Consider the following 23218-nt stretch of genomic DNA (forward strand, 5'->3'; position numbering starts at 1 on the left):
CCCGCACATCTCCCGCACTGCATGACTACAACTCTCAGCATGTCCTTACTGTAAGTACTAACGTATTTTTCGTGGGTTTTTTCTTCTCATTTCAGATCAGTGTATCCTGTGGACTCTTTCGGATTCGGTGGACTACGTCGATGAGAAGCTTTTTTTCACTGTGCAGTGGTTTCTAATCGATTGCCCTCTAAATCTTGCAAAACTACAACTCCCAGCATGCACGAACAGCAAATGGCTGTCTCACCATGCTGGGAGTTGTAGTTGCGTACCTCCAACTGTTGTATAACTACATCTCCCAGCATGCCTCTTGGCATTCAGTACATGCTGGGCGTTGTAGTTTTGTAACAGCTGGAGACACACTGGTTGGAAAATACTGAGTTAGGTAACAGAACTTAAGTGAGGGTTTTCCAACCAGTGTGCCTCCAGCTGTTGCAAAAGTACAACTCCCAGCATGCAAAGTCTGTCAGTGCATGCTGGGAGTTGTAGTTTTGGAACAGCTGGAGGTTTGAGAATTGAAGTTCATGTGTGTTTACAAAGCCCCCATAGTGGCAGAACAATGGATACAGCCCCCCCCCCCCCCCCCCCCCCCCCCCCCCCCCCCCCACACACACACACACACACACACACACACACACACACACACACACACGTGACCCCATTTTGGAAACTACACCCTTCACAGAATGTAATAAGGGGTACAGTGAGCATTTGCACCCAACAGGTGTCTGACAGATTTTTGGAACAGTGGTCCGTGAAAATGAAAAATGTAATTTTTCATGAGCACAGTCAACTGTTCCAAAGATCTGTCAAAAGCCAGTGGGGTGTAAATGCTCACTGCACCCCTTTTTAAATTCTGTGAGGGGTGTATTTTCCAAAATGGGGTCACATGTGTGTGGGGGGGGGGGGGGTCCACTGTTCTGGCACCACGGGGGGCTTTGTAAATGCTCATGGCCCCCGACTTCCATTCTGAACAAATTTTTGGAATTTTTTTTTTTCATTTACACATTTGACGAAAATTCGTCAAACACCTGTGGGGTGTTAAGGCTCACTGTACCCCTTGTTACGTTACTCAAGGGGTGTAATTTCAAAAATAGTATGCCATGTTTTGTTTTTCTGTTCTGGCACTATAGGGGCTTCCTAAATGCGACATGCCCCCCAAAAATCATTTCAGCAAAACTCACGTTCCAAAAGCCAAATGTGGCTCCTTCTGTTCTGAGCATTGTAGTTCACCCGCAGAGCACTTGACGTCCACACATGGGGTGTTTTCTCCTATTACCCCTTGAAAAAATGTGAAATTTGTGGGGAAAAAACTGCATTTTAGTGAAAAATAAATTCTTCATTTACAAATCCGAATTTAACGAAAAGTCAAACACCTGTGGGGTGTTAACCCTTTCCCGACCCATGACATACATGTACTTCATGGGTTGGTCCCCATTCTATAATGCGGGGCAGCGGTGTGCGGGTCATAGTGGGTCGGGCTCGGCACCTAGCAACGGCCAGGACCCGTGGCTAATACATCACGGCACTGATCGCGGTGCCACATGCTATTAACCCTTTAGTGTAAGTAAACTAATGTTGGTTAACTCAGGGAACTGTTTGGGATCGCCGCAATGAAATCGCTGCATCTCGGACAGCTTACAGGACAGCCGGAGGGTCCCTACCTGCCTCCATGCTGTCCGATCGCCAAATGACTGCTCAGTGCCTGAGATCCAGGCATGAGCAGTCAAGCGGCAGAATCATTGATCAATGGTTTCCTATGAGAAACCATTGAACGATGTAAAAGATCAGTGTGTGCAGTGTTATAGCCCCCTATGGGAGCTATAACATTGCAAAAAAAAAAAAAAGTGAAAAAAAAAAGTGAAGATCATTTAACCCCTTCCCTAATAAAAGTTTGAAACCCCTTTTCCCATTTAAAAAAAAAAAACTGTGTAATAAAAATAAAATAAACATATGTGGTATCGCCGTGTACGGAAATGTCCGAATTATAAAAATACATAGTTAATTAAACCACACGGTCAATGGCGTACGCGCAATAAAATACCAAAGTCCAAAATAGCGTATTTTTGGTCACTTTTTATATCATGAAAAAATGAATAAAAAGCAATCAAAAAGTCTAATCATTACAAAAATCATGGCGCAAAAAATGAGCCATCATACCGCCCTGTACGCGGAAAAACAAAAAAGTTATAGGGGTCAGAAGATGACAATTTTAAACGTATAAATGTTACTGCATTTAGTTATGATTTTTTTCAGAAGTACGACAAAATCAAACCTATATCAGTAGGGGATCATTTTAACTGTATGGACCTAAAGAGTAAAGATAAGGTGTCATTTTTACCGAAAAATGTACTGCGTAGAAACGGAAGCCCCCAAAATTCACAATATGGCGGTGGGTTTTTTTTTTTCAATTTTGTCTCACAATAATTTTTTTTTTTCGTTTCACCGTAGATTTTTGGGTAAAATGACTGATGTAATTACAAAGTAGATTTGGTGGCGCAAAAAAATATGGATAGGTAAGGAGGAAAAAACGAAAAGTGCAAAACGGAAAAACCCCGGGTCATGAAGGGGTTAAGGCTCACTGTACCCCTTTTTACGTTCCTTGAGGGGTGTAGTTTCCAAAATAGTATGCCATGTTGATTTTTTTTTTTTGCTGTCCTGGCACCATAGGGGCTTCCTAAATGTGACATGCCCCCCAAAAACCAATTCAGAAAAATTCCCTCTCCAAAATCCCATTGTTGCTCCTTCCCTTCTGAGCCCTGTAGTGCACCCACAGAGCACTTTATGTTCACATATGAGGTATTTCCATACTCGAGAGAAATGGGGTTATAAATTTTTTTTTTTGGGGGGGGGGGGGATTTCTCTCCTTTAACCCCTTGTAGAAATAAAAAAAAACTGGGTGCACAAGAACACGAGTGTAAAAAAAATGAAGATTATGAATTTTCTCCTTCACTTTGCTGCTATTCCTGTGATACACCTAAAGGGTTAACAAACTTGGTGAATGTCATTTTCAATACTTTGAGGGGTGCAGTTTTTTATAATGGGTGACTTATGGGGTATTTCTAATATGAAAGGGGGACGTCTGTGCTTTTAGCGGGCGGTACATGTTGTTTCTACAAAAGGTAACAACTGGCTAAACAATAAATGACACTCCCCACCAAAGTATAGTAAACCTACGTGGTCATGTGATTACACACCGGAGTACTCAACGTTCTTCGTTCGCAGCGGTGACTGCACTTGTGCTATACTCCGGGAAGACGGTGCTCCGGTGTGCCGCCGCTTCCTCAAGCTGTGCTGCCGGTCTGGTTGTTATGGTGATGGCGTAAACACAACCGCGAGTCCTCTCTTCCCTTCCGCCCTGCTGTCTACGCAGCAATGGAGCGAAGAGCTGACCGCGTCTGCCATAGAGATCACCTGTGGACGTTCTTTCAATCATTTTACTTCATGTGTAATTGTTATACCCAGCATGGGGAGCAGCATTCTGATCTGGCAAGGATTTACAGGAAAGACTGTATACCAGCTAGAGAGGAGCACATGGTCACGTGTAATCCCTCCTGAAATGGCGGCTTGTGGGTGCACAGTACAGCGGACCCGCACTGTTTCCTTTCACAGTTTATAGGCTGCGCTCACACTCAGCGGTTTGTTCTGCCTTTTGCTATGTTCAACCCCTTCCCATTATAGACAGTTTTGGTCTTTCAGACACTGTCATGTTTCAAATATTTTGTGGTAATAACTTTTAGATATTTTACTTAGGCTTAAAGTGAACTAGAGATCGACCGATATCGTTTTTTTAGGGCCGATAACGATACCGATAATCGGTGTAGGTTAGGGCCGATAGCCGATAACTTATACCGATATTCCGGTATAAGTTATCGGCTATTTAATCCCCTGCGACACCGCTGCAGATCATTGATTTAAAGCGGGCGCTTTAAATCAATGATCTGCAGTGGCTTTTGCGGGGCCATAGGCCGCCGCCGCCGCCACCACCTGCTTCTCTCCCCTACCTGCCAGGGTGCTCCGGGCCATCCATCCATCGTCCCTGTAATGTCCGGGGGCGTTCCGGGTGGAGGGTGCACCGGTCCGGGCTGTCCTTCTTCTCCGGCGGGCCTCTTCTCCACTCCGGGCAGGCTCCGGCCTAGTACGCTGCATAGACGTCGCTGCGCAGTGACGCCCGTGCGCAGCGACGCACCTGACGTCACGGCGTAGCGGCGTCTATGCAGCGTACTAGGCCGGAGCCTGCCCGGAGTGGAGAAGAAGACCGTGCGAGAAGAAGGACAGCCCGGACCGGACCGCCCTCCACCCGGAACGCCCCCGGACACTACATGAAGGAAGGATGGCCTGGACCACCCCCATTACGGGTAAGTTAAATTTTTTTATTCACTCGGAGGGTGGGGGAGGGGCCTGACCGGTATAACGGTATGGGCAAAAATCCATACCGGTATACCGCCCAGCATCACGGTGGGGGGTGCGACGCGGTGCGGTGGGTCGGAGGTGCGGTGTGGCGGGTCGAGGGGGTGGCGGGGGGCGGGGCATTATCGGCTTATCGGCAAGATAATTGCCGATACCGATAATGCCCAAAATCGTGATTATCGGCCGATAATATCGGCCATACCGATAATCGGTCGATCCCTAATGTGAACCCAACCTGAATATAACCCATTCGTAGTTCTGTTGTAGTTCCTGCCAGAGGGATGGAAGTTTAGGGGAGAAAAAATAGTTCAAGCACTATTTTTTTTTCTCCACTAAACCAGATGTTAGCTGTACATCAATGAGGAATCGCAAAATTCTTATTCCACTCGGCGTCTTTCACTTTGGCGTTTTTTCACTTTTTTTTGCGTTTTTGAAATTGTTGGTAATCGCAGCATGTTGAGCCACTGGCGTTTTTTTAGTCAAAATCGTGATGTTTTTCTCCCATCAAAGTCTATGGGAGTGAAAAAACAATATGTGAGTTTAAACTTTGGCGTTTTTGCAGGCGTTTTTTATTCTTTTTTGGACTTTAGCGATCCAAAAAAGTGAGGGAGATAACTTTTTTAACCCCTTAAGGACCAAGCCCATTTTCACCTTAAGGACCAGGCCAGTTTTATTTTGGCGTTTTCGTTTTTTTTCCTCCTCGCCTTCTAAAATCCATAACTCCTTCCATCTACAGACCCATATAAGGGCTTGTTTTTGCGTGACCAATTTTACTTTCTAATGAAACCTCTCATTTTACCATAAAATGTATGGCGAACCCCCAAAAAAAATCTTTTTGGGGAGGAAATTTAAATGAAAACCACAATTTTGCGCATTTTGTTTTCACACTATACACTTTACGTTAAAAATTACATGTGTTCTTTATTCTGTGGGTCAATATGATTAAAATGATACCCATGGCTAGACACTTTTATATTTTTGTACCGCCTAAAAAAAAATCTAAAACTTTTTGTACAAAATCAGTAATCTAAAATCACCCTATTTTGATCACCTATAACTTTTTCAATTTTCCGTATATACGGCGGTATCAGGGCTCATTTTTTGCGCCGTCATCTGTTCTTTTTATCGATACCACAGTTGCTTAAATAAAACTTTTAGATAATATATATATATATATATTTTTTAAATAAAATGTGACAAAAAAGCTGCATTTTTGGACTTTTTAAATTTTTTCACCGTACTGGATAATTAACATTATATTTTGATAGTACGGACATTTACGCACGCGGTGATACCAAATATGTTATAAAAAAAAGTTTTTTACGCTTTTTGGGGGTAAAATGGAAAAAAACAACAATTTTTATTGGGGGAGGGGATTTTTCACTTTTTTTTTACTTTTTATTTTTACATTTTTCAACTTTTCTTTTACACTTTTTATGTCCCCATAGGGGACTATCTATAGCAATCCTTTGATTGCTAATACTGTTCAGTGCTATGTATAGGACACAGCACTGATCAGTATTATTGGTGATCTTCTGCTCGATCTCAGACCAGAGCAGAAGACTCCGGGAGATGGCCGGTGCAAGGTGAGGGGACCTCCGGCCACCATGCTGGATGATCGGATCGCCGCGGCAGTGCTGCGAGCGATCCGATCATCCATTCAAAGTACCTCACTACCGCAGATGCCATGATCTGTATTGTTCACAGCATCTGAGGGGTTAATGGTGGACATCCGCGCGATCGCGTATGTCAGCCATTACGGGCTGCCGTGTATGACGTGAGCACCGTTCCGATGCTCGCGGTCATACCCAGGACGTAATGCATATCCGAGTGGTTTCTGCCAAAATAATGAATTTGATCATTCTTACGGTAGAGTACAGAATTGAAATTATAATTTTTTCATGACATATTATTGTGCGCCATTTGTTTTACTCCAGTATAGCTCCATTTATATGTCAATTTTTACAATCAGAGTAGAAATAGCCAAATGCAGCAAAATACTTTAAAGGGGTACTCTGGTGCTTAGACATCTTATCCCCTATCCAAAGGATAGGTGATAAGATGCCTGATCGCGGGGGTCCCGCCACTGGGGACCCCCGTGATCTTGCACGCAGCATCCCAGTTAAAATCAGTCCCCGAAGCATGTTCGCTCCTGGTCTGATTACCGGCGACCACGGGGCAGGCGGCGTGTGACGTCACGCCTCCGCCCCCGTGTGATGTCACGCCCCGCCCCTCAATACAAGCCTATTGAAGGGGGCGTGGCAGCTGTCACGCCCCCTCCCATAGGCTTGCATTGAGGGGGCGGAGCGTGATGTCACTATGCTGCGTCCCCGTGATCGCCAGTAATCAGACCCAGAGTGAGCAAGCTCCCGAGGCTGATTCTAACGGGGTGCGGCTTGGAAGATAACGGGGGTCCCCAGTGGCGGGACCCCCACGATCAGGCATCTTATCCCCTATCCTTTGGATAGGGGATAAGATGTCTTAGCGCCGGAGTACCCCTTTATATCTTCATAAAACACCTCAATGGTGATTATATGGTCTGTTGACCTAAACGGACAGCTTAAATGTGTCATAATGAGCCCATGTGAAACAAGCCTTACCATATGTCTGCTTATTGTTAGCATCATTTGGATACGTGTAAAAGTTCAACTCAGGCATGGAGAGAGACAGTCCATAGTGCCAAGCGAGCTCCGTGCTTGAGTCCAACAAATTAGTTGTTTGGGAAGGGCAAAGTCCTTGGACCAGGTACACACTTACTGTATTTGCAAGGACCTGCCTGAGTGATGATATTTTGACAGGTCCTTGCTGAACAATGTGCACAGATGGGAAGAGGACAGAAGGTGATAGCATGTTGGAGAGGCTGTGAAAGGATGGTAAGGAGACTTGTATAAGGGGCGGGACCATGGGGGCAGTATATCTAACAGAGGGAGCCATAGGGAGAAGTATATGAAAGTGAGGAGGCCATAGTAGCGTAGTTTGATCCCTGGATCAACGTTCTATCCACATAAATCTAGTATCCATAACCTGCAATATTATATTTTTCCTAAAAAATATCCAGACCCCCCCCCCCCCCCCCGAACTTGTTTATTGATTCAGACATCACAACATCATGTGGCAGAGAGCTCACTGCTCTTACAGTAACGAATCCCCATCTGTGGTCATGGTGAAACCTTCTTTCCTATAGACATAGCGGATGCCTCCTTGTTATGGTTACTGGTCTAGGCATAAAAAGATCACAAGAAAGATCTCTGTACTGTTCATTCGTATATTTATATATTGTGATCAAATCGTCTTTTTTTCCAAACTAAATAACCCCAAATTTGATAACCTGTCTTAGTACTCACCTATTGTATTAATAATCTTTGTAGCCCTCCTCTGCACCCTGTCCAGTTCAGTCATGTCCTTATATATAGGTGCCCAAAATTGGACACAACACTCCATATGTGGTCTGACTAGGGATTTATACAGAGGGAAAACTATGTCCTTGTCACGTGCCTCTATGCCTTACTTTGAGGGGGAGGGGTGTGATGTCATGAGGGGGCTGGGCCGTGGCATCACAATCCTCTGGCCCTTGCATCGCCAGTCATACAGCACAGAGTGAAGCTCGCTCCGTGCACCAGATGATAGGGGTGCACGGGTTCCCAGCGGCAGGACCCCTGTGATCAGACATATCCCCCATTGGATAGGGGATAAGATGTCTAGGGGGGAGTACCCCTTTAAGGGGCCAACATTTTCAGTTTTAAAAGGGTTATCCACCATAAGGTGATTTTAGTACGTTCCTGCCTCACAATAGTGGACATGCTTAGGAAGCATCTGCACTTGTCTTGGGGCTAGATGGCTATGTTGCGTGATTACCATAACACTGTGGCTAGCTTTTTGTGAACTGGTATTACCTCTTTGAGTTTTCTTCTTTGCCTACAAACCCCATAATTCCATTTTCCTCCCTCCCACACATTAGCCACCCCACCCATTGAAACATAAATGAGCTGCATCCATTCAAAAGACCTGTGGTTTTCAATCAGGATGCCTACAGCTGTTGCATTAGTTGCAGATTGATCTCTCCCACCAAGTGATCGATCCACCCATTGAAGAAGACAGGCTCCCTGTCATCAGCGGACTAGTGAGTCAGGTCTCGGCCGCATTGCAACCTGAGAAAAATCTGAGACAACAGTCATTTTGTATGCTGTTAAAAATAAATATTGGGGGTGAAAAATCACATAAGAATTGTGAGAAAACCGTCACACACATGTACACTATATTATGAACTACACTAACTTTACAGCCCCTGTAGCATTGTCAAATAAAACAATTCCTGGAATACCCCTTTAACCTCTTAACCCCTTAAGGACCAAGGACGTACAGGTACGTCCTTGGTCCTGCTCCCGTGATATAAAGCGGGGTTACACGGTAACCCCACATCATATCACGGCGGGCCCGGCGTCATAGTGAAGCCGGGACCCGCCGCTGGTAGCGCGGCGCCGCACGCTATTAACCCTTTAGCCACGCGCTCAGAGCTGAGCCGTGCGGCTAAAAGCGAAAGTGAAACCATGCCGGTTAACTCAGTGGGCTGTTCGGGATAGCCGCGGCGAAATCGCGGCATCCCGAACAGCTTACAGGACAGCGGGAGGGCCCCTACCTGCCTCCTCGCTGTCCGATCCCGAATGACTGCTCAGTGCCTGAGATCCAGGCATGAGCAGTCATGCGGCAGAATCATCGATCACTGGTTTCCTATGAGAAACCAGTGATCAATGATAAAGATCAGTGTGTGCAGTGTAATAGGTCCCTATGGGAGCTATAACACTGCAAAAAAAAAGTTAAAAAAAAGTGAATGAATATCATTTAACCCCTCCCCTATTAAAAGTTTGAATCACCCCCCTTTTCCCATAAAAAAAAAAACACAGTGTAAATAAAAATAAACATATATGGTATCACCACGTGCGGAAATGTCCGAATTATAAAAAATATATAATTAATTAACCCCTTAAGGACCAAGCATTTTTCTGTTTTTACACTTTCGTTTTTTCCTCCTTACCTTTTAAAAATCAATACCTTTCAATTTTGCACCTAGAAATCCATATGAGGGCTTATTTTTTGCGCCACCAATTCTATTTGGAATGACATCAGTCATTTTACACAAACATTTATGGCGAAACGGAAAAAAAAATCATTGTGCAACAAAATTGAAGAAAAAACACCATTTTGTAAATTTTGGGGGCTTCTGTTTCTAGGCAGTACATTTTTCTGTAAAAATGACACTTTATCTTTATTCTGTAGGTCCATACGATTAAAATGATCCCCAACTTATATAGGTTTGATTTCGTCGTACTTCTGGAAAAAATCATAACTACATGCAGGAAAATTTATACATTTAAAATTGTCCTTTTCTGACCCCTATAACTTTTTTATTTTTCTACGTACAGGGCGGTTTGAGGGCTAATACCACATTTGTTTATTTTTATTATGGATACATATTTTTAATATGGAATTTGGGAAAAGGGGGGTGATTTAAACTTTTAATAAGGAAGGGGTTAATGTGTGTGTTTTTAAACTTTTTTTAAACTTTTTTTTTTACACTTTTAGTCCCCTTAGGGGACTTTTAGGAGGAATCATTAGATTCCTCATACAGATCATTGTGGTTTCATAAAACCACAATGATCTGCGTGCTCTGCGCTCGTTTGATAAAGCCTGGCCCTGCCAGGCTTTATCATTCAGAGCACCGGAGCCGCCGCAGCAGGAGAGGTAAGCCCTCAGGCTACCTCAGTAGTGGATCGCTCCCCTGCGATCGCGCTGCGGGGGGGGGATACACCCCACTGGACCACCAGGGACTTAATACAGGCACCTTTAGACGCCGCTGTCAACGTTGACAGCGGCGATCTAAAGGGTTAATCGCCGGCCCCCAGCTACAGGAATCAGCTGGGGGCTGGCCGGTATGACGCGGGCTCGAGTCGGGAGCCCGCGTCATACCCCGGTAACGGCCATTGGACGAGTATAGACGTCCTTGGTCGTTATCGGGTTAAACCGCTCGGTCAATGGCGTGTGCGCAAAAAAATTCCAAAGTCCAAAATAATGCATTTTTGGTCACTTTTTATATCATTTAGTCCTATCAATGCAAAAATGGTACCGTTAAAAACTTCAGATCACGACGCAAAAAATGAGCCCTCATACCGCCCCATACACGGAAAAATAAAAAAGTTATAGGGGTCAGAATATGACAATTTTAAACGTATTAATTTTCCTGCATGTAGTTATGATTTTTTCCAGAAGTACGACAAAATCAAACCTATATAAGTAGGGTATCATTTTAATCATATGGACCTACGGAATAAAGATAAGGTGTCATTTTTACCGAAAAATGTACTACGTAGAAACGGAAGCCCCCAAAATTGACAAAACGGCGTTTTTGTTTTCAATTTTGTCGCACAATGATTTTTTTTTTCCGTTTCACCGTCGATTTTTGGACAAAATGACTGACGTCATTACAAAGTAGAATTGGTGTCGCAAATAATAAGCAATCATATGGATTTTTAGGTGCAAAATTGAAAGAGTTATGAATTTTTAAAGGCAAGTAGCAAAAAACGAAAATGCAAAAACGGAAAAAACCCCGGTCCTTAAGGGGTTAAGGACACAGGGCATACCTGTGTGCCCTGCGCCCGGTCCCGGTATATAACGCGGGGTCACGCCGTGATCGGTCGGTCCTGGCGGCTAATGAAAGCCGGGACCCTGGGCTAATAGCGTGCAGCCCCGATCGTTGTGCCGCACACTATTAACCCTTTAAACGCGCCTTTCAAAGTTGATCGCCGCGTCTAAAATGAAAGTAAAAGCTTCCCGGCAGCTCAGTCGGGCTGATCGGGACCATCGCAGTGAAATTGCGATGTCCCGATCAGCTAGAACGCGAGCGGAGGTCCCTTTACCTGCCTCTGTCGCGTCCGATCAGCGATTGATTGCTCCAAGCCTGAAATCCAGTCTTGAGCAATCGACCGCCGATAACACTGACCATTGCCGTGTCAGTGCATGGCACTGATCTGTGTATGAGATCGGTATGTGCAGTGTAATAGCCACTAGGGGGAGCTGTAACACTGCAAAAAAAAAGTGCGAAAAAAAAGTTTTAATAAAGATCATTTAACACCTTCCCTAATAAAAGTTTGAATCACCCCCATTTAAAGAAAAAAAAACTGTGTTAATAAAAATAATCGTATGTGGTATCGCCGCTTGTGGAAATGTCCGAACTATAAAAATATATCGTTAATTAAACCGCACGGTCAATGGCATATGCGCCAAGAAAATTCCAAAGTCCAAAATAGCATATTTTTGGTCCCTTTTTATATCATGAAAAAATGAATAAAAAGCGATCAAAAAGTCCAATCAATATAAACATGGTACCGATAACAGCTTCAGATCACGGTGCAAAAAATTAGCCCTCATACCGGCCCGTACCCAGAAAAAGTGAAAAAAGTTATAGGGGTCAGAAGATGACAATTTTAAACGTATACATTTTCCTGCATGTAGTTATGATTTTTTTCAGAAGTACGACAAAATCAAACCTACATAAGTAGGGTATCATTTTAATCATATGGACCTACAGAATAAAGATAAGATGTCATTTTTACCAAAAAATTTACCCAAAAGCCCCCAAAAGTTACAAAATTGAATTTTTTCTTCAATTTTGTTGCACAATGAATTTTTTTTCCGCTTCGCCGAGGATATTTTGGTAAAATGACTAATGTCACTGCAAAGTAGAATTGGTGGCACAAAAAATAAGCCATAATATGGAATTTTGGGTGCAAAATTTTAAGCGTTATAATTTTTAGGTGATTGTAAAGGTGATAAGGAAAAAATGAGAATGCAAAAATGGAAAAAACCTGCGTCCTTTAGGGATTAGGTTTCTTATTATTTATGATATATTTTTTTTTCTTTCTATGGCAATCATTCTCTCTGTTTCAATTTTTGCTAGTTTTATTTCTTTTTTACAGAATGTATTAATCTCCTCATCATTTTTTTATGTTTCCCCACTACCTTCTTGTTTTAGTAGGAAGCAGTTTATGTGGGCTATGCAATAGGGGGGCAGTATATGAGATTGAGGAGGCCATAGGAAGCAATATATGAAGGGTGTTGAAATAAAAGAAAAAAAAATTCTTGTGCAAGGGACCAAAATGGGAGCCCAATCTACTTGTCCCTCATGACAATGCACTTGTCCAGGCCAATTTTCCTCCTTGCCTTATAATAGCCATAACTCTTATTTTTCCATCTACAAACCCATATGAGGGCTTATTTTTTGAAGGACCGATTGTACTTTGTAATGACACCTTTTATTTTTGTTATATATTTGTGGTTTTATTTTTCACCCTATTTACTTTGTGGTCAAACTAACACGTGATTTTAATACTTTAGGTCGATTACAGCAATATCAAATTTGTATAGTTTCCATCACCTTTACTAATTTTAAAAAAATTCTAAACTTTTTAAACATTTTTAAATCGCCATTTTCTGACCCCTGTAACTTTTTTATTTTTTAGTTTACCAGGCTGTATGATGGCTAATTTTTTTGCACTGTAATCTGTTGTTTGTATCGGTTTTGGTATTATTCAGACTTTTTAATTGCTTTTTACTTAATTTTTTCTGGGATATGATGTTATAAATAAATGCATCTATATGGCATCTTCTTTGTAAGTTTAGTTTTTTTTGCACTATACATGTGTTATATGTTTTGGCAGCATGTGTGCGTTTTTCTTACCTGTTTGTTGGGCAGGAAGTTCTGTAGTTCAGAGGGTTTTCTTTTACTGTTGTCCACAGTTCTGAGTCTGTTGTGGAAAAGATGTCACAGCTTTTTTTTTTTCCTATGTCTGCATGAGAGGAATAAGCCACGCCCCTACATCTCATCTCATCCAGCTGAGTACACAGCTCCTCACCTCCCCTCCCCCCTGCTCTGTATTCTAAGGACGCAGGTCTGCACAGGAGAAGGACATCACAGGGAAGATAAGTGTTATCTGAAGGGGGGGATGAGAAGGTGCACGGGCTGGGGATGTATGGACTGCAGGGGAATAAATCTCATACTGGGAATGATCTCTATGGGGGAGATTTATCAAAATCTGTGCAGAGGAAAACTTGCCCAGTTGCCCATAGCAACCAATCAGATTGCTTCTTTCATTTTTCACAGGCCTTCATAAAAATTAAAGCAGCAAGCTGATTGGTTGCTATGGGCAACTGGGCAAGTTTTCCTCTGCACAGGTTTTGATAAATGTCCCCCTATTTGTGAAGGGGGAGGGGGGGGACTCCTGAATGACATATGCTGGGAGTTGTAGTCCCTGTTGTGTGTGTGTGTGTGTATATGCTAGTGTTTACAAACCAGTGTGCCTCCAGCTGTTGCAAAACTACAACTCCCAGCATGCCCTGACAGACTTTGGGCATGCTGGGAGTTGTAGATTTGCAACAGCTGGAGGTACACTGGTTGAAAAACACTGTTCTAGCCTATTCAGCATACACATCATGTTACACCAGTGTTTCCCAACCATTGTGCCTCCAGCTGTTGCAAAACTACAACTCCTAGCATGCCCAAAGGCTGTCAGGGCATGCTGGGAGTTGTAGTTTTGCAACACCTAGAGGCACTCTGGTTGGGAAACACTGGTGTATGCCCTACAGAGGTGTGGTGAACTACAACCCCCAGGAGACTACAGAGGCAGCATGCCGGTGTTACACCACAGACTGAAGACTCCTGAATGACACATGCTGGGAGTTGTAGTCCCTTTTGTGTGTGTATGACAGTGTATCCCAACCAAGGCTGATTATATTAGTGTGCTGTGTATAAGGGGGCTGACCCGGGAAAATAGTAGGATGGGTAAAGGGCGGAACAAACAAACAAAAAAAAAGGGGGCGCCCCAAACCAGCAAGGCATGTGGCATGCTGGGATTTGTAGTTTTCAGCACAGAAAGAAACAGGAAATAGAAGCAAAGATAGGAAAACAAAGTGGGGGATAAAAAGACAACAAAGAACGGAAATAGAGTAGGCTAAACAACAAGAATAAAAATTAAACAAATCAAATAGGGTAAGTCAAAAACAGAAAAACACGTTGACCACCGGAGTACCCCTTTAAGAACCCGGTCATATTCTACTTTATGTTAGTGGTAAAATGTCATCGATACTTGCATCATTCATCGATACTTGCAAAATTCCAAAATTGTAGCATTTAAAATGTAGCATTTTTTTTTACTTTGAAACTCTCTGCTTATAAGGAAAATGGACATCCCAAATAAATGATATATTGGTTCACATATACAATATGTCTACTTTATGTTTGCATCATAAAGTTGACATGTTTTTACTTTTGAAAGACATCAGAGGGATTCAAAGTTCAGCAGCAATTTTATAATTTTTCACAACATTTTCAAAATCTGAATTTTTCAGGGACCAGTTCAGTTTTGAAGAGGATTTGAAGGGCCTTCATATTAGAAATACCCCAAAAATGACCCAATTATAAAAACAGCACCCTCAAAGTATCCAAAATGACATTCAGTAAGTGTGTTAACCTTTTAGGTGTTTCACAGGAATAGCAGAAAATTCTAAATCTTCATTTTTTACACTCGCATGTTCTTGTAGACCCAGTTTTTGAATTTTTACAAGTGGTAATTGGAGAAAAAGCCCCCAAGATTTGTAACCCAATTTCTCTCGAGTGAGGAAATACCTCATATGTGTATGTTAAGTGTTCGGTGGGCGCAGTAGAGGGCTCAGAAGGGAAGGAGCAACAATGGGATTTTGGAGAGTGAATTTTGCTGAAATGGTTTTTGGGGGGCATGTCACATTTAGAAAGCCCCTATGGTGCCAGAACAGCAGAAAACCCCACATGGAATACCATTTTGGAAACTACAACCCTCAAGGCACGTAACAAGGGGTTCAGTTAGCCTTAACACCCCACAGGTGTTTGACGACTTTTCGTTAAATTCGGATGTGTAAATAAACAAAATAATTCTCACTAAAGTGCAGTTTTTTCCCCAAATTTACCATTTTTACAAAGGGTAATGGGAGAAAATGCCCCCAAAATTTGTAACCCCATTTCTTCTGAGTATGGAAATACCCCATGTTAGGACGTAAAATGCTCTGTGGGCGAACTACAATGCTCAGAAGAGGAGTGCTATTGAGTTTTTGGAAAGAGAATTCGTTTGGAATGGTAGTCAGGGGCCATGTGCGTTTACGAAGCCCCCCGTGGTGCCAGAACAGTGGAACCCCCCACATGTGAACTTATTTTGGAAACTACACCCCTCACAGAATTTAAAAAGGGTGCAGTGAGTATTTACACCCCACTGGCCTTTGACAGATCTTTGGAACAGTGGGCTGTGCAAATGAAAAAAAATGTTCCAAAAAATCTGCCAGTCACCTGTGGGGTGTAAATGCTCACTGCACCCCTTAATACATTACATGAGGGGTATAGTTTCCAAAATGGGGTCACATGTGGGGGGGTCCATTGTTCTGGCACTATGGGGGCTTTGTAAACACATGTGGCCTTCAATTCCGGACAAATTTTCTCTTCAAAATCCCAATGGCACTCCTCCTCTTCTGAGCATTGTATTTTGCCCGCAGAGCACTTTACATCCACATATGGGGTTACAAATTTTGGGGGCTTTTTTCCTATTTTCCCTTGTGAAAATGAAAAATGTAGGGTAACACCAGCATTTTAGTGAAAACATTTTGTTTTTCATTTTCCCATCCAAATTTAATGAAAATTCATCAAACACCTGTGGGGTGTTAAGGCTCACTATACCCCTTGTCACGTTCCGTGAGGTGTGTAGTTTCCAAAATGGGGTCACATGTGGGTATTTATGTTTTTGCGTTTATGTCAGAACCGCTGTAAAATCAGCCACCCCTGTGCAAATCACCAATTTAGGCCTCAAATGTACATGGTGCGCTCTCACTCCTGAGCCTTATGCGCCTGCAGAGCATTTTACGCTAACATATGGGGTATTTGCGTACTCAGGAGAGATTGCGTTACAAATTTCGGGGGTCTTTTTTTTCCCTTTTACTGCTTGTGAAAATAAAAAGTATGGGGCAACACCAGCATGTTAGTGTAAAAAAATATAACATTTTACACTAACAGGCTGGTGTAGCCCCCAACTTTTCCTTTTCACAATGGGTAAAAGGAGAAAAAGCCCCCCAAAATTTGTAGTGCAATTTCTCCCGAGTACGGAAATATCCCATATGTGGCCCTAAACTGTTTCCTTGAAATACGATAGGGCTCCAAAATGAGAGAGTGCCATGCGCATTTGAGGACTGAATTAGGGATTGCATAGGGGTGGACATAGGGGTATTCTACGCCAGTGATTCCCAAACAGGGAGCCTCCAGCTGTTGCTAAACTTCCAGCATGCCTGGACAGTCAGTGGCTGTCCAGAAATGCTGGGAGTTGTTGTTTTGCAACAGCTGGAGGCTCCATTTTGTAAACACTGCCGTACAATTTGTTTTTCATTTTTATTGGGGGGGGGGGGGGGAACAATGTACGGGGGTGTTTTAGTAGTGTTTTACCCCTTATTTTGTGTTAGTGTAGTGTAGTGTTTTTATGGTACATTTGCACTGGCGTGTTACGGTGAGTTTCCCAATAGGAGTTTGTACTGCGGCGAAAAATTTGCCGCAGCCCAAACTTGAAGCAGGAAACTTATTGTAAACTTGCCTGTGTGAATGTACCCTGTACATTCACATAGGGGGGCAAACCTCCAGCTGTTTGAAAACTACAACTCCCAGCATGTACTGACAGACCGTGCATGCTGGGAGTTTTACTTTTGCAACAGCTGGAGGCACACTGGTTGGAAAACCTTCAGTTAGGTTCTGTTACCTAACTCAGTATTTTCCAACCAGTGTGCCTCCAGCTGTTGCAAAACTACAACTCCCAGCATGTACTGATCGCCGAAGGGCATGCTGGGAGATCTAGTTATACAACAGCTGGAGGTACGCAATTACAACTCCCAGTATGCCGAGACAGCTGTTTGCTGTTTGGGCATGCTGGGATTTGCAGTTTTGCAACATCTGGAGGGCTACAGTTTATAGACCACTACACAGTGATCTCCAAACTGTGGCCCTTCAGATGTTGCAAAACTACAAATCCCAGCATGCCCAGACAGCAAACAGCTGTTTGGGCATGCTAGGAGTTGTAGTTTTGCAAGATCTGGAGGGATACAGTTTAGAGACCACTGTATAGTGGTCTCAAACTGTAGCCCTCCAGCTGTTGCAAAACTACATATTCCAGCATGCCCAAACAGCTGTCTGGGCATGCTGGGAGTTGTAGTTTTACAACATCTGGAGGACTACAGGTTAGAGACCACTGTATAGTGGTCTCAGACTGTAGCCCTCCAGATGTTGCTAGGCAACTTACCGGCTTCTGTAGTATACAGGGAGCCGTCCTCTTCTTCCGCACGACATTTCCGCCCGCCGATCACCGTCGCCCGCTGCCTCCGGATGGGTAAGTGGACTTTTTCGCCGGTGCTCTTTGGTTTCCCCTCCTGCCCCGCCTATTGTGGGTGGGCAGGAGGGGGAAAACGAAAGTTAACCCCCCCGATCAGCTAATGGTCGTCGCTTCTGACGACCAATAGCAGGGATAGGAGGGGTGGCACCCCTGCCACCTCACTCCTATCCCTTCAGGGGGATCGTAGGCGTCTTAGACAACCGCAATCCCCCTTATATTCCGGGTCACCATAGATCTCGAATGACCTGGAATTGTCGCAAATTGCGCCGATCGCTGACATGAGGGGGCTGATGACCCCCCCCGGGCATTTGCACGGGGTGCCTGCTGATCGATATCAGCAGTCACCCCGGTCCGGTCCCCGCTGCCTTCAGTACCAGGACGCAAGGGCGTATGCATACGCCCTTCGTCCCCAACAGGTTAAGCTACTGTCTAAAATTTTTGCTGACCGCCTAGCGAGGTTTCTCCCTAGGTTGATCTCTCCTTTGCAGGTGGGCTTTGTTAAGGGAAGCTCAGTGGGGGCGAATATCCGCAGGGTCATAACAGTCCTGGATGAAATACAGCTTAGACCATCCTTACATCCCAGTCCTGCAATTCTGTCCATCGATGCCGAGAAGGCATTTGACAATGTCAAATGGTCCTGGCTGTGGAAGGTGCTTCACACAATGGGGTTTTCTGGCCCTTTTGTTAACTACCTTTATGCACTCTACACTTCCCTTATGGCTAGGATATCTACCCCTGGTTTCCTCTCCATGCCCTTCTCTCCCAAAAAGGGCACTCGCCAGGGCTGCAACTTATCGCCTCTACTTTTTAACTTAGCTATTGAAACCCTGTCAAGGGTCTTGTCTACTGCTCGGGTCTTTGAAGGTATATTGGTGGGCAGGAACTCGATTAGCCATGCTCTGTTTGCGGATGATCTTTTGATTTTTCTTGCTAACCCGACTCGAGATCTTGGAGCAGTTTTCAATCTCTTGTCTGACTCTGGCCTAGAGTCAGGGTATAAGGTGAATGTCACGAAAAGTGTACTTTTAGACTTTCACCTCACCACGCTCACCACGGGCGAGAAGGCTTTTAGAGTCTGATTTACCCTTACTCCCTCACTAGAATGTCCTTGAAATATTTAGGGATAGGAGTTGGTAGAAAGGCATCTTCCCTTTACTCCTTGAATTTGCCACCTCTGATTCAGAAGGTGGTTGGAGAACTGAGATAGTGGATCTTTCTCCCTCTTCCTCTATTGGCTCACAGTTACCTGATAAAATGTTGAGTTTTCTAAACTGCTCTACCCCTTTCAAATGATACCGGTATTGTTGAAATGCACTGATCTTGCTCTCCTTACTACTGCGTTCACCAGGTTCCTCTGGGCCAATAGACAACCCCGTATTGCCCTTCGCAAACTTATGTTGCCCAAAGGAAACGGTGGGCGCAATTTCCCAGATGTGAGACATTACAATCTTGCCTGCCTATTTTGCCATTGCATTGACTGGGTGAGAGAAGGGGAAGAATACTCCAATACGGCTTTAGAATCTGACCTGATAAGCCCCTGGTCATTATAGTCTCTCCTACACACTAAATTTGGTGCAGTCCCCCTACAATTACGGGGTTCCTGCATAGTCTGCGACAAGTTAGAGGCTTGGAATATAGGCCGGACATCCTTACATCTTCCTTTCTCAATCAGTAAACACATGTCCCTGTGGACTCTCCCTGAGTTCACCCTTGGAAGGGAGAATAGTATGTTCCGAGCCTGGAGAGAGGCTGGCATATCGTCGGTCCAACACCTATTTTGTCAGACAGAGCCACGTTATCTTACTTTTGAGGAAGTGTCTGTAGCTTACTCTTTAGGCCCGTAGCATTACCTTCCCTATTGTCAGGTCATGGCTTCCCTGAGATCTTAGTGATCTTTCAAAAGAACATTCAACCACATCCTTTGACCATTTTATCTCCTCTGACTCGGGACTTCATTCATTGCCCTGGTTCTACAGCTTCCTCCATAGACAGGGTGCTTGGGCTCGGCATTCTTCCTTATTTACTTACTGGGAATGGAAATTGGGGAGGGAGAATTTGACAATTCCGGTACTTGCAAATCTGACCACTGTCACTTTAAGCATTAATAACTCTGGGATGCTTTTACTTTTCATTCTGATTCCGAGAATGTTTTTTGATGACATGCTCAGTCTGAGAGGTCTTTGGTAAGAGAGGCACTGCAAGAGAGTTAGAAAACTGAGAGATATCTGCTATACGGAGTAAATTGTGCTGATGTGTGGAGTGAATATCTGCTGTGCGGAGTGAATTTGTGAAGCTGGAGTGATTTGTGTGAGTACTTAAAGTTGAACATTAAAGATCACTGCTAGAATCTAAACAGCCTTTTCACCTTTTTTTCTCTCCAGTCTACCTCTAGGGGGAGGGATAGATTGGTCACACACAGGTGCTTAAATCTTAGTTTGGGACTCTGTCTGAGCATGCTCAGTCTGAGAGGGCTTTGGTAAGACAGGCATTGCAAGAGTGTTAGAAAACAGAGTTTGAAAGCAGGAGTTTGAGATCGCTGTGTCACTTTACTTACACTGTAGAGACTGTAACTCACAAGGTCTACAGAGAATTCATTTGAAATATTTACTGTCTGTTGTTGGTGGTTAATCTGTGAAATCTCCATAACTAGATGGCCTCCATGTTGGAACATGCAGTCCGGTGTACATCCTGTTCAATGTATGCAATCCTTGAACAGCAGTTTGAGGGTGCATATTGTTGTGCAGGATGTATGCGAGTTGTTCATTTGGAAGCCCAGATCCTGGATCTAGAGGAGCAACTGGCAACACAGACGCATTGACAACTTGGAGAGGAGTCTTCTGCTCACTGAGCAAGTACTCTCTGGGGTAGAGGTGGGGGAGGATAGTGGGACGGAGGTGCAGGACAGTCAGGCAGCTAGCTGGGTTACAGTTAGAAAACGGGGTAGATGGAAAATTGTCAGGGAGGCTGGTCCTGAACTGGCACACCCCAACAAGTTTGCCCGGTTGGCAGATGAGGGGGATGCCATTTCATCTGTGTAAATAAAAATAAACATATATGGTATCACCGGAAATGTCCGAATTATAAAAATATATCATTAATTAAGCCGCTCGGTCAATGGCGTGCGCGCAAAAAAATTCCAAAGTCCAAAATAGTGCATTTTTGGTCACTTTTTATATCATTTAAAAATGAATAAAAAGCGATCAATAAGTCCTATCAATGCAAAAATGGTACCGTTAAAAACTTCAGATCACGGCGCAAAAAATGAGCCCTCATACCGCCCCATAATAGCCCTCATACCGCAAAAATAGAGACAGAAAGACTCATTGCCAAAGAGAGTAAAACTAACCCCCAAATGTTCTTTAACTATATAAATAGCAAAAAGGTCACAAATGAAAGTGTAGGCCCTTTAAAAAACGATAAAGAAGAAATTATAAACGGGGATCAAGAAAAAGTAAATATATTAAACAGATTCTTGTCCACTGTGTTCACAGAGGAAAATGAAATGGCAGGTGAAATACAGTGAGATAAGGCAACCTCCCCAGTAGAGGTCACCTGTCCAACCCAGGAAGAAGTACAGTGCCCCCTACAAAAAATCAAAGTAGACAAATCGCCAGGTCCAGATGGCATTCACCCCCATGTTCTAAAGGAATTAAGTAATGTAATAGACAGACCCATATTTTTAATATTCCGGTACTCTATAGTAACAGGGACTGTTCTCCAGGACTGGCGCATGGCAAATGTGGTGCCAATATTTAAAAAGGGACCAAAGGTGACCTGGGGAATTAAAGACCTGTGTTACGCCGAGCGCTCCGGGTCCCTGCTCCTCCCCGGAGCGCTCGCAGCGTTCACCTCCATGCAGCGCCCCGATCAGACCCGCTGACCGGGAGCACTGCATTAGTGTCACCGGCGGGGATGCGACTCGCTCGCGGCTCGCATCCCAATCCCTTCACCTATCCTGTCCTCCGTCGGCTCAGTCCCGGTGCGCGCGGCCCTGCTCCCTAGGGCGCGCGCGCACCGGCTCTCTGCGATTTAAAGGGCCAGTGCGCCACTGATTGGCACCTGGCCCAATCAGCACATTCACCTGTGTCCTCTCTATAAAAACCCACTTCCCCTTCCTAGTATTGCCGGATCTTGTTGTCTCAGTGCCAGTGAAAGCGTTTCTTGTGTATGTTCCAAGCCAGTGTTCCAGACCCTCTGCCGTTGCCCCTGACTACAATCCTTGCTGCCTGCCCTGACCTTCTGCTACGTCCGACCTTGCTCTTGCCTAATCCCTTGTACCGTGCCTGTCTCAGCTGTCAGCTGGGGTTGAGTCGCTATCGGGTGGAACGACCTGGGGGTTACCTGCCGCTGCAAGTCCATCCCGCTTTGCGGCGGGCTCTGGTGAAAACCAGTAACCCCTTAGACTCCGTTCCCCCGGTATGGCCCACGTCATCACCCCACTGACACAGAGGATCCACCACCAGTATCCTCACTGTATACCCATCCGGATCCTGACAACCTGTTAGTTTAACCTCTGTTGTGTGTAAATTGTTTGAGGGTTTTCTAAGAGATGCCATTTTGGAATATCTTGATAAAAATTTATGTATGACTCCATATCAGCATGGCTTTATGAGGGATCGGTCCTGTCAAACTAACCTAATCAGCTTTTATGAGGAGGTGAGCTCCAGACTGGATGACTGGGTGACTGTTACTAGTGGGGTACTACAGGGGCCAGTCTTGGGTCCTGTCCTATTTAAAGGGGTACTCCGCTCCTAGACATCTTATCCCCTATCCAAAGGATAGGGGATAAGATGTCAGTACGCCGCGGTCCCGCTGCTGGGGAACCCCGGGATCCCCGCTGCGCACTGCGCTATCATTACTGCACAGAGCGAGTTCGCTCTGTACGTAATGACGGGCGATACAGGGGACGGAGCCACGTGACTTCATGGCTCCGCCCCTCGTGACTACACGGCCCGTCCCCTTAATGCAAGTCTATGGCAGGGGACGTGACGACCGCCACGCCCCCTCCCAAAGACTTGTATTGAAAGGGGTGGACCGTGACGTCACGAGGGGCGGAGCCGTGACGTCACGATGCTCCGTCCCCTGTATTGCGCGTCATTACGTGCAGAGGGAACTCGCTCTGTGCTGTAATGATAGCGCAGTGCCGCAGCGGGGATCCCGGGGCTCCCCAGCAGCAGGACTGCGGCGTACTGACATCTTATCCCCTATCCTTTGGATAGGGGATAAGATGTCTAGGGGCGGAGTACCCCTTTAATATATTCATTAATGACCTTGTAGAGGGGTTGAATAGTAAAGTAGCAATCTTTGCAGATGATACTAAACTCTTTAAAGCAGTAAACACAATAGAGGACAGTGCACTGTTACACATGGAT

General features: G+C 44.5%; 1 protein-coding gene and 1 long non-coding RNA gene across 14 annotated transcripts in view; one reads left to right on the plus strand and one right to left on the minus strand.

The window, feature by feature from the left end:
* The window catches only part of C3H6orf118 (chromosome 3 C6orf118 homolog), a 303945-nt gene extending 300433 nt beyond the window's left edge, over positions 1-3512 (minus strand). For 4 of the 13 annotated variants that reach the window (XM_056566824.1, XM_056566819.1, XM_056566823.1 and 1 more), the window contains exon 1: positions 3195-3512. Coding sequence is in view for 4 of the 13 variants with exons in the window: in XM_056566814.1 (XP_056422789.1) it covers positions 3175-3182 (8 nt within the window). In the remaining 9 variants the exon portion in view is untranslated. Of the gene's footprint in view, positions 1-3174 lie in introns of all 13 variants that reach the window. The other 9 variants (XM_056566814.1, XM_056566817.1, XM_056566818.1 and 6 more) reach the window with 6 other exon arrangements.
* A 13-nt stretch (positions 3513-3525) lies between these two features.
* LOC130362409 (uncharacterized) overlaps positions 3526-23218 on the plus strand; it is an 85656-nt gene continuing 65963 nt past the window's right edge. The window contains exon 1 of the long non-coding RNA XR_008891408.1: positions 3526-3635. This is a non-coding gene — a long non-coding RNA (uncharacterized LOC130362409). The remainder of the gene's footprint in view (positions 3636-23218) is intronic.

This window comes from Hyla sarda, chromosome 3 (genome assembly GCF_029499605.1).
Source record: "Hyla sarda isolate aHylSar1 chromosome 3, aHylSar1.hap1, whole genome shotgun sequence".
Taxonomy (NCBI): Eukaryota; Metazoa; Chordata; class Amphibia; order Anura; family Hylidae; genus Hyla; species Hyla sarda.